The 12,442-nt window shown below is 48.8% G+C and overlaps 1 protein-coding gene across 1 annotated transcript; it reads right to left on the bottom strand.

Annotated features, from left to right (window-relative positions):
- Nucleotides 1–206: 206 nt before the first annotated feature.
- LOC123152241 (GDSL esterase/lipase At3g09930) lies at nucleotides 207–2,021 on the bottom strand. Its single transcript, XM_044571837.1, has 4 exons — nucleotides 1,602–2,021; nucleotides 1,195–1,475; nucleotides 819–1,095; nucleotides 207–691 (listed from the first exon to the last, which is right to left on the bottom strand). Exons 1-4 carry the CDS (start codon nucleotides 1,903–1,905, stop codon nucleotides 453–455), a joined length of 1,101 nt encoding a protein of 366 aa, XP_044427772.1. The 5' UTR covers nucleotides 1,906–2,021; the 3' UTR covers nucleotides 207–452.
- Between the last annotated feature and the right edge of the window lie 10,421 nt (nucleotides 2,022–12,442).

Below are 12,442 nucleotides of genomic sequence, written 5' to 3'. Positions count from 1 at the left end.
TGCGCGGGTATAGAGTTGTTGATCGGGTTTGAGCGTTGTACATGAACATAAAAACTTATCTAAACCATACTTCGGGTCGGGTACCACAGATACCCATCCATGGGTAAAATTATCTTAATCCTGAGTTCAGAGACAAGATACCTGTCATCCCTAGAACACGCCGACCCGGTAGACCATGTCAGACAACAAAAAATCAACCGGCGTGAAATTGCCTCGACCTTATTGAACCGCATATAGGTAAGCACTCGGTTTGTATAGCTAGGACACATCTTTATTGTAGATGTGCCATATGGAATACAATAATTACTTCTTATGAGTATAGTTTCTACAAAAGAAGACTCAAATCCAGAAAGTACAGTCTTTGAAATGCTTATAAAACTATCGAACAAATACAATCAGAATATTGTCATCATGCATGAAAATCGCTACAACGACATATGAAACCTGGCTACCTAGTGTTGATCTACAAACTTCTTCAAGGGTTTTTCCAATTGTTTCATGACAGCTTCCCATCCTGCGTGTGTTGGGTGCATGTCGTCCCAATAGAAGAATTTGCTTGAGTTGTCACACACAGTGTAAAGAAGCTCCGCGGATGACTCGTCCTGCTGTCCGCAGTAACCATTCGAATTCAAACTCTCGCAGCACGGCGATAGTTTGCGCTTAAATTGTTTGGACAACTCCGAGCCTTTACCTACATTAATGCACATGAAATTTAAAATGTTTAGATAAAGTATTTCATGTACACAATCAAACCCATCTAATTAGATTAAGATAATTATAAAATAATGAGACGCTTTTGAATGCATGTAGATACATACCTGCCCCATGATCTACAATATTGACAAAGGCGGTGTACACGTCGATGATGTAGACATTCTTTCTTGATGTCATAATTTGTTTCAGATTGTCGTTGTGAATGGATGCACCCAAGTTTCCAAAAATATCACACGTCGTGTAGTTGTTGGTTCGGGTGTGTGATGGCATGCAACCGATAGGGTGCAAGTTATTGACAAGAACCTTTGTCACCCCAAGCTTCAACAATTGATCCACATTAGTTGCAATCTCTTTTGTCACCTTCCCAATATAAGCATTAATCTACATTGCATATATGGAAATTATGAGTTAGTAAGATGCACAAACAAATTAGTTCAAATTCGTGTATGCATATATACATTGTGCGGATATGATACTCACATTGCTGGGGCTACTTAGGCCAATGACGCTGGTGCCTGCATAGTCATTATTGGAGAAGGCCACGAGCGCTACAGAGCGACTTAGTTGATTCTCCGTGATGGTCCCGTCCTTGACCATCTTCTTAAAAGTGTCGACCTGCTTGGCGAGGGCGGGGACCTCGTGCGATTTACTGTCCAACACGCTTGCACCACCGGTAGCAAAGGTCATGCCCGATGGGTCACAGGTTTTCTTTGCCGTGCGGGCATGCGCCGGAGGGGCTTCCTCCAATCCCAGCATTGTCGCTGCAAGTTATTAATAAAACAAACGAGTAGGGTTAATTGTGATGCACCATGGATTACAGTATAACATGAGATTAAAATATAACAGAGTACCTTTTTAGGGTAACATTACAACATAGTAGTACTTACCGATGAAATCCGACTGGATTCTGTAGTTTGAGAAACGGCCGGACGGAGTATTAGGCCGCGGAAACCCATCGGCATCGACGTAGTTGGAGCCGTAGGGGTAGGCCCATTGCCGCGACATCTCGGTGACTGGGTCGGTCAGAGGGAGGTTCCCGTTGTCGGCGAAGTCATCCCCGAAGACGAAGAAGGTGGCGCTCGAGGCCTTCTTCTGATGGCCGACGGCCGGGGCTGGCCGGGCCTCCACGCCATTGGGATTCAGAACGAGCAGGAGGAGGACGAGGCCGAGGGCGGCCGGAAGAAGCTTCATCGATCCCGGCGGTGCTTTTGCGTTGCGGAGGCGGATCGTTCTACTACTGGTGGCCCGAGGATCACCCAGCCGCTCTACTCTTTCGCCAACGAAGAACCAGGAACTCAAAGCGCTTGGCTGCGATGCTCGTACATCATGGCCTGGCCCTCTCTTCAATTTATGGAATCATCGACCAGCAAAACAAGTTGAAATCGGGCTTGCGGCCAGCCTCGATCAGAGTCGGATCCACAGCACTGCCGGACACGGATTGACCAGCAAAACAAATTAAAATCGGGCTTGTCATGGACGGGACGTCGTCGTTCACTGGCCAGCTGCTCATCTCTGCATGCCCTCTTTCCCCTCCTATGGCCATCAGACCTCCTCCACGCCGCTGCGCACCGCCGTCAGCTCGTCGGCCGCGCTGCCGGTTGTCCTCGCCCTTCCCACGGACGGGGTTCTCTCCGGTTTTGTTGTTAACCTCCGCCCTAGTTGGAGCCATCGCTGCGTTACGTTGTGATCTGTCTTGAGTCTTTGTAGCGGCTCAACGTTGTCCTCGATGTTGGGTGTCACCTTCTCAGTAACAGTTGCAAAGGGGCTCTTCAAAACAGCACCTTATACCGGTCATACTTGAACAGGAAAACGCTAATGCTCATAAGAAACTGTGTTTCGCATGAGGACTTGTTCGGTCTTATTGGTAAATAAGCATAATTTTCGTCAGACAAAGTAGAACCAAAGTAAAAATTGGTACATTTGAATTTAGATCAGAAGAAGATAATGGCGGGGTATTGCCTTGAAATGGTGTCGAGTCAACAGACTGAATTCCTCTTACATTTCCTCATCATCCATATATATGTTCCGGAAATGCTAGAATAAGTTGATGCATGAACTGAACTTCCACGGCCACTTTCTGTACCAACCATGTATTTTACTCCAAACTAAGGCATGAAGAAAAGAAATCTTACCGTTAAGAAACCGAGCTTTGCTTCAAAAGAGGAAAATGTTACCAATCAGCCGGCGGATCACTCGGCTGCATCCGCCCCGTGCTCCACTTGCCACGTTCCTTCCTGGGTGCACACTCAATCTTTTCTCCTAAGCATAGTGTGTTTAGTGCTGTGAACTGTCACCTTGAACTCACCGAAGGTGCTTTGCAACAAGTGATGTGTTACAATGAGATTCTGCAACAGAACCTATGTTGCAAAAGAATTCTGCAAAAAAAAAATTGTTAGGGAAAAAAATCCGCAACAAGACATCTGTTACAGAAGTTTCTGCAACATGAGTTTTATTGCAAAAGTTTCTGAACATGACCTCTGTTGCAGAAGGTTCTGCAACACAGTCGTTGTTGTAATTGTAAGGATGAGGTTGGCACAAGATCCGCCAGCCGACGCGTAGCATGCCCCTTCAAAAAGTAGGTGCGAGAGGTAGGATTTGAACTCCTAAGCACCTAGTTTACTTCCACCAGCTTTAACGAACTAGGACAGCTGACTTGTTGTGCCTCGTTACTTATTTTATTATTCTTGATTTGCATCTTCTCAGTCTTTCTTCTTTTTATTATGTTTGGCATTTTTTTCTTTGGTTTTGTTTTTTTATTTCCCTTTATTTACTTCGTTGTACCCCCCCCCCCCCCCCCCCCGGGGTGGGCTGGGCCCAATTTCTTTTGCGCCATTCAAAAAATAAGCGCTTTATGTCAGCCTCAAACTCAGAACCTCACGGTTCATAACCCGACATGTTAAACACGTGGGATACCTCACCTCCTATGTCAAAGTTCTTCTTTTTCCATCTTTTTGTAGTATGTCAAATATAACGCTTAAAAGAAAGATTCTGGTTTTCCTTTTCTATCGAGCAGTTTTGGCCGGTTTTGCTTTGTTTTTACTCAAGTTTTTATATTATATTATTTATATTTATCTTATCTTTTTGTTTGATTTTTTTCAAATGCGCAAATTTTCCAAAAAATATTCAAAACTTTTCTCAAATACGTGAATATTTTTCAACTCCATGAACTTTTTTTTCAGTTTTGTGCTGAAACTTTAGTGAACTCTTTTCAAATCCATGAACTTTTTCAGTATATTTGCAACTTTTTTGCAAAACCCATAATTGTTTTTCAAATCCAGGAACTATTTTTCAAATTCGTGAATATTTTTTCAGATTATTGATTTTGTTTTTCCAGAAAGCCTGCGTCCTTTACCTTTTTCTATTTGTATTTTGGTTCTTTTCAATTTTTTTGTTTCTTTTTCTCCAGAATATGATCATGCTTTGTAAATTTTTAATCATTTTGAAATATGTTTGGCCTTTCAAAAAAATTTCAAAAAAGAAATATTTGTATTTTAATAAATTGTACATAAATTCCAAATAAAATCTCCGTGTCTTCATATTGCTAAGAATGACAAAACATGAATATTGTTTGAAAAAAGCAAATAAATTTTTAATCCCAAACAGTTTTTGATTTTTTTTATTTTTTATAAAACATTAACAAATTTTAAATTATGAAAATAAAAATATTGACATTATGTCTGTAGAATAGATTTTGCCGGAACATTTTATGTATTTGTGTAGAATAGCTTTTTCCATAAAATTTTGAATTTCCAAGAACATTTTATATATTTATGTAGAATAGATTTGAAAACAGGAACATTTTTTAAATTCCAGAAAAAAATTGGAAGCACAAACATTATTTGAACCTCCCCGGAAAGTTTTTAAATTTGTGACAACTATGAATTTGTGAACATATTTTGCAAACAGGGACATTTTTTTTGAATCGTTGAACTTTTTGCAAATCTGCGAGCGCTTGGCCGGCCTGAGCGTTTTTTTTTCTTTCTATTTTTCGTTTTCTTCTCCTTTTGTGGTTAATTCAGGTTTCTCCCTTTTGAGTTTATTATTATTTTTTAATTACGTACAAATATTTGAAAGAATTTTTTGAATACTAAAATAAATTTTTTAAGTAAGGCCGTGTTTGGTAGCAAAGTAAAGTAAAAAATCGAAGTATTGAAAAACTGTAGTATTTTAACCTGTTGGTGTAAGATACCATGGTTTTCGCATACCAAACTATTTTAGAGTATTGACAATACAGTGACATGTTTGGCTAGTGCCGTATGCAGCAATGTGAAATTGGTTTTAGCTAGCTTTGACCTTTCATGCAACCGATCAGCCATGCATATTTACCATCTGTTAGAAGGGAGAGAGAGATTGTTACAGAATATGATGGATATATTATTGAGCCTCGAGGGTGAGTATATATTGAGTACAAGATTTGGAGGGCAAGACACCTCCTAGAGATAAGATGAAAATAAATCTATCTAAACCCGGGCAATCTCTACTACCAAATATATCTCTAACATCCCCCGCAGTCGTAGCGGTAGCGTTGCGAACAACAGGAGCGTCGCAGACGGTCAGACTGGAGAGAATAGCAGCCGACGGGCTGACATCCCCCCCGCAATCGTAGCGAGAGCGTCGCGGACGGTGTCGCGTTGCGGACACGTTGACTATAGAGGAAGCCGACGAGTTGCTCAAACAGATGATAACCCTTTGTGCCGATGTCGAGGTAGCCGAGAGCATAGGAGGGTGTAGCCGTGGTCGAGGTAGCCGTGCGAAGAACGCCATGGTCGATGTCGAGTCGGAGTAGCCGGTGTTGAGGGCGTCGCCATTGGGCCGCGGGTGCAAGGAGACGCCGAGTTAGTCATGGGTGCAGTGGTGTCGAAGAAGTGGTGCGTCGGGAAGAAGACATTGTTAACGACGCGTCGCAGCGGGTTTGCCAAGCCCGGGGACACATCATGGACGAAGGCACGCGTCAGTGTTGCCAGCATCGGGCATGCGTAGACGGACGAAGACGAAGTTGACGAAGCGCCGCACCAGGCTTGCCAGCCCGGGGACACGTCATGGATGAAGGCACGCATCGGTGTTGCCAGCACCGGGCATGCGTAGACGAGGGACCTGCACGAGCTGTACGCCATGTCAAGGAGTCGGAGGGCCAGCAGAGGAGAAGACTCAACGACGGTTGTGGCACCAATCGGTGTGGGGGCCGATGTCACCAACGATGGTCGGAGTAGACGAAGTGGTCGGGGTAGATGACGGCGACGTTGATGATGGGCCGGTGCTGGACGAAGATGAAGGGGGTGGACGGGCGGCGGCGGCGGCCGAAGAAGAGCGGCGGTTGCGGCCTGACGGCGGCGGCGGTGTTAGTAGCGCGGCGGCGGTGCTCGAAGTAGATGAGGAACCCGCCAACGTGATGAAGACCGGCACAGACGATGGCGTTCCCGCGCCGAGGAAGATGTTGCGGCGCATACCACGGAAGGTCGATGTGCGGTAACGGCGGAGTGGACCGTGGGCCGCGACGCTACGACCCGAAGGGAAGACGCAACGGCGGCGGGTAGGTCGGGGCAACGGCGGAAAGACCTCGGGGCAGTGGCGGAGACCGCGGGCCGCGACACGATAGCCCGAAGAGACGGCGCAGCGGTGAAGCGCGGGTCGGTGCAACCACGGATACGGTCTCGGGCGGCGGCGGGGACTACGTATCGCGGCACTACAGCCCAAAGAGGCGACGTAGCAGGACGCAGCGGCGACACGCGAGTCGATGCAGCCACGAGAACCACGGGGCGGCGGCACTACGGCCTGACGGGACGACACAGTGACAGCCCAATGCTCAATCGATGAAGAGATGCGCATGCTCGATGATAATCTTTACGAAAATCCCGTGGAGGCGCGCGCAGAACGATTGATCAAATCGACCGCGCGGCGTGGATGGAGTGAATCGCGTTCACTCGGATGATCAGTCCAAACGCCCGCTAGGTTGCAGGAGCTGCTTGCCGTGCATTGTCGTCGGATGTAACAGGAGCCGATGATTGGTCCAGCGTGGACATGCGCTATGCAGGATGACGCGCACGAGTCTGAGCCAGGAGACCAAGCATTGGCGTGACCGGCCAACAACACGGATGCATGCCTCTTTGTGGACGTGGGAAGACCCACACAGCACTGACGTGAGGGCCTAGGCCGTTGTATCCAACGCGTGCATGAGGCCACACGGCGTAGATCAGCAGCCAGCGCTCGGGTCAAGCGTGATGCAGCCGAGCTTGTCGAAGACGGGGTTGACGGAGGATTCCAGATCGATGAAGGCGACGGCCATCGGTGGAGAATCACGCGCGGTGACGGCGGAGCTGGCCGCATCGGCGCACAGTTGATGAAGTGGTCGATGTAGTCGACGCTGGTGTTGGAGTAGTGGCGCGTGAGGGTCGATGATGGCGACGAGCAACGCAAACCGATCAAATATAGATTGGAAAACCAAAAAGTAGACGCCGATCAAAACGACCAGCGAGAGAGAGAGAGAAAAGCCCGAATCAAAGGATCGAAAAAAGGACTTTCTAGGGCAGCCGGTCGACACGACCGACGGACGAACCCTAGGTACGGGCGTCCCGGCCCCCGGAAGTGGTCATGGAGGCCGACCGCCCCAGAGGCAGCGCGGGGGGCGGAAGTGGTGGGCGGCGGTTAGGGTTAGATCAATTAGGCTGATACCATGTTAGAAGGGAGAGAGAGATTGTTGCAGAATATGATGGATATATTATTGAGCCTCGAGGGCGAGTATATATTGAGTATAAGATTTTTTTTGAAATGAAGGCAAAAGATTTGCCTCATCCATTAATTAAGTAGAAGAGAATTGCCCAGTTAATCAACGGAAAACCGGGCGAAAACCGTCACAAACCGCTGAGCGGCACACCAAGATATCCCACGCACACCTTTACAAAGAGTGCCTTGTGAAGCTAGCACACACGCGTCATCGTCATCACTTCTCCCCAAAACAGGCGTCATCGCCATCCCTAATCCCCGAGCAAGCGACTCCGACTTCTCCGTGGACGAACATCGAACCAACACTCACCGCAGAGGCTGAGTAGGAAAACATGAAGATCCATGCCAGAACTCAACCACCCGCATCGAGGGCTACGCAGCTCCAACTCTGAAGCAAAGATCCAAAGGAGAACTATGCAAGACTGGCGTCGTGGAAGACCACCGAACGGACCACATGCTGCCTGTCATCGTTGCCACAGGGGGCCTGCCGCCGCAGCTCCGACTTCACCACAACAACCAAACCGAGGTAATCCCAGGAACACGCCGAAGAAGAGTCGACTACCACTGCAATGTCTTCGACTTCACTTGCACTATCATCGTTGCCACAGAAGTCTCGACGCCACACCAACGCATACCACCAACCTCCCAACACACCAGCTGGTCCCTCTGACCGGATTGAACTCCAAAATCGATGCCCTCAAGAGGGAAACGACGCCAACACGCCGCCAACGACCGACCCTCCGGGTCTGGGGTTTCCCCCGGAATTGTCCCTCGCAGAGGAAGAGAGAGCATCCTGTCGACGCCTTCAAGAAGGTTACGGCGTCCACAGACGCCACCGTCACAGGCTCCGGCCATGGCCAGAGACGGGTTTTCACCCAGCCCTCGTAATCCTCCGGTCGACAGCCAATCCGGCAGCCCACCTTCCCTCGCTGCATCTCCATCAGCAGCCAAACTCCATCAGCAGGCACCAGAACCATCAGCGGCCGACCGGACCCATGACCGCCGGACGCAGCGAGCCACCATTCCATGTCGAGCACCATGCCGAGAACAGATGAGCGCTGCCCGAGGCCAGAAACCACCAAGGTTCCGAGCCACAGCCAAACTCAGGGGCACCGGCGAGCACCACGCATGCCAAGCACCTGCAGGGACCAGATCTGTCGCGCCTGCTGCATGTTGCCTCGGACCCGTTGCTGGCTGCACGCCTCGTCATCACACCCGAGCTCCATGCCCACCACACTCCATCCACGCATGCGCCGTCGCCGTGGCCTCCCTGAACGCCCGCGCCCCCGCAGCGGCCTCCCTGCGCGCTCCGCCCGCACACCACCAGATCCGGGCGTGAGGGCCCCGGATCCGCCGCTCCCGCCGGAGGGGAGAAGCTCCAGCCCGCCGGTGCAGAGCTCGCGACGACCACGCGCCGGCGCCGCACGAGCCAGCCATGGGCCGTCCGCACCCTGGAGAAGAAGCCCCGCCGCCGCCTCTGCCACACGGGCTTTGCCCGGCGACGCGTCCCGGCGGCGGCGAGGAGGGAGACGACGAAGGGGCCGGCTGCCGAAGGGAGCCTGGGTCGCCGCCCGTGTCGCTCGTGCGGAGCGACGCAGGGGCTCCGTATAAGATTTGAAGGACAAGACACCTCCTAGAGATAAGATGAAAATAACTCTATCTAATCTCGGGCAATCTCTATTATCAAATATATCTCTGACACCATCCGCATGCACAAATTGAACAGCACTGCACGGCCATCACGTGGCTTGTAGCATGACTAGATGGCTTGGCCTTCTTCTGCATCACCGACGTTCCAGCGCCGTTCTGCGGCCCTGCATCCATGAGCATAGTCGGCAAGGTACGTAGCCATGTGAGTAACCCATGGCTAGCTACCTCTGCACGCGGAAGCGCACTTATGACTTATGGCTAAATCATGCATGGTGAACTGGATCAGAACCCTTATGCTAGCTTATATTGTGGGTTACCAAGGTCAGCGTGTTGCCCAACTTCCCAGCTGACGTAGAGGAACGGGAGGGGGGCAATTAGATTAAGACCAGCATACTTTCTTTCCTTGGCTGTCTCTTCGTTTGTCCATGGTCGGCAAAGAAAATCTCCAGAGACGATGGGACGACGGCGGTGTGAAGCGAAGAAGATAAGGACACCCGTTTCTTTTCCCTGTTCAGTTTAGAAAAAAAAAGAGGTCTGGAGTTCTTTTTTAAAAACAGAGAATATACTGTGATTATGAAAATACCGTAGTATTAATACGGCAATTTTTATGGGTAACCAAACACCTACAGTAATTAAAACTTTAGTATTTAGAAAAACTGCAGTACTGTCAGAATACTTTAAAAATACTTTGCTATCAAACGGGGCCTAAGTTTTCTAAATTATGGTTTGAAATTGTTATTTTAAATGCTTTTAAAACATTTACTGTTTAAATTATCATTTTAAATACTTTTTTCCATAAAACCTAACATTGATATCTACCATGGACATGCCCACGTTCTTGCAAAATTAGGGTTCATTCCAAGAATGTTCAAAAACACCATGTGCAACACAGGTGTTTGGCTAGGCCAAAAGGCTCTGTTTGAAAGCATGTTATTTCTCGACATCCGTTAAATAGATCCATTTTTTTGCATGACCTTGTTGACAAATTGAAGGCATTGTTTTGGTTTTTGGAAATTATGCATTTTTGGAGTTTTCCTGGTGAAAAAAGACTGATAAATGGCCGGATGTGTCATGACTTGCATACGTTGTTGGAAATTGTTCAAACCTGATATGGATGCCTACATGCGCATGCCCACCTGATTGCAAAAGTTGAAATCATTTCAAGGATGTCCAGAAATAAACCATGTTGAAGGGAGGGTGCTCGGGTAGGTTAGAAGGTTATATCTGAGAGCATGTTGTTTTTGGATATCTTTGAAATGGCTCCAACTATTTCCATGGTTGTGTATGAAAAATTCAAGGCACCATGCCAAGTTGTTTGGGTTTTCGATAATTTTGCATTTTTCGGAGTTTTTCCGGCGAAAAAGTTGATAAATGGTTGGACGTGTCGCTACTCGCATACGGTGTCGAAAATCGTTCAAATCTGACATGGATGACTACAATGGGCATGCCCGCCAACTTGGAGAAGCTAGAGTCATTTCAAGGATGTCCAAATATAGAGCATGTTGAACGGAGGGTGTTTGGGTAGGCTAGAAGGTTCCGTCTGAGAGCACGTTATTCCTCGACATCCGTCTAATGGCTTCAAAAAAATTCCATTGCGTTTTCGAAAAATTGAAGGCACCGTGCCAAGTACTTTTGGTTTTTGGAAAATTATGCATTTTCTGGAGTTTTTCACGTGAAAAAGGGCCGAAGGTTCTATCTGAGAGCACGTTATTTAAGGATGTCCAAATAAACGATGTTGAACGGGGGGTGTTCGGGTATGCGAGAAGGCTCCATGTGAGAGCACGTAATTTCTCGACATCCTTGAAATGACTCTAATTTTTTCATGGCCTTTTACAACCAATTCAAAGCACCATGCCAAGTTGTTTGGGTTTCCAATAAGTTTTTCATTTTCTGGAGTTTTTTTTTCAAGAAAACAGCAGGAGCTCTGCCTTTGCATTAAGAAGAAGTGAATTGGCCAGATTATTAGGAAAACTGGCCGAAAACCGATACATCGATACACACCAGCCCCGAGGTTGCGTACCTAACGAGTCGACTTCCCTGTCGCCCAAACGACCAAAGTTGCCACTCCACCACACGAACTGGAGCCGTCACTCCAGCTTACAAACGACATAAACTCACACACGTCGGCCCCGAGGCTGCACTCCACACGAGTCGGCGACTCTGTCGTCCACACGACCAAAACCGACAATCCACAGCACAGAGGTGCTCTCCGGAGCCGCCGCTCCGACTTCCCCGCCGACCCCGAGGCCGCGCTCTGCCTGAGCTGACGACATTGCCGCCCACGCGACCAGATCTGACACTCCACAACATAGCTTTCCGGAGCCGCTGCTCCGACATCCTCACTGGCCCCGAGGCCGCGCACACGCCTGGCCGGCGATGAACCCGCAAAGCCACCCGAGCCACCGCGAACTGACGAAGGACCATACCTCCAAGGTGTCGCCCCCAAGAGGGAAGCGACAAGTATGCCGCCGACGCCCGCTCCGACCAAAGGTCGAAACTTAGGTTTTCACCTGGAGAGCCCGAGACCGAGGCGACAATGGTGGTGAAGGGGCTCCACGACAACACCTCCAAGGAGGGAACAACGTCCTAGGACGTCGTCAACGTCGACAACGACCGAGGTCGAGCTAGGCTTTCGCCCGGAGCTCACCAAATCCATTCTCACCGTAGTGCCCAGCAAGCCGTCTCCGGCATCAAGCCGGCCGTCATCGTCCAAGCCACATGACCAAGCACGCAGAGCAGCACGCCGCCGCCAACCACCACCGGTGCAGAAACCACTGCAGCCCATCTCCCTCCACATCGGCGCCGCGGATCTGGGCCATCCGCACAACAGCACACCACCATGGAGTCCCCCGCCAGCTGCCGCCGAGGCCACCTGCGGCCGCCCAACACGCAGGGCAGCACCCACTAGTAGAAAACGGGCCATTAGTACCGGTTTGTAAGGGCCTTTAGTGCCGGTTATGGAACTGGCACTAACGTTTCGGCACTAAAGCCCCCCCCCTTTAGTACCGGTTCAGCACGAACCGATGCTAAAGGGGAACCACGTGGCACGAGCCAGCTCCGGGGGCCGGGAGCCCTTTAGTACCGGTTGGTAACACCAACCGGTACTAAATGGTTGTGCGTTTTTGTTTTATTTTGTATTTTTCAATTAAATTTGTGTTATCAATTTAATTTAGGATTGTTTTACGTTATAATGAGTTGTAGTCGTCATCATCATCATCATCATCGCATATTAATAAATAAATAAACTCTAGCTAGCTAAAAATCATCGTAGTCGTCTAACTACCACTATTTAATCATCATAGTCATTACCGCGCTAGCTATCTAATCATCATCAACGCTGGCTAGCTTAAAGAGGAAA

Source organism: Triticum aestivum, chromosome 7A, assembly GCF_018294505.1.
Source record: "Triticum aestivum cultivar Chinese Spring chromosome 7A, IWGSC CS RefSeq v2.1, whole genome shotgun sequence".
Taxonomy (NCBI): Eukaryota; Viridiplantae; Streptophyta; class Magnoliopsida; order Poales; family Poaceae; genus Triticum; species Triticum aestivum.
This window is presented reverse-complemented; position numbering and strand designations above follow the sequence as displayed.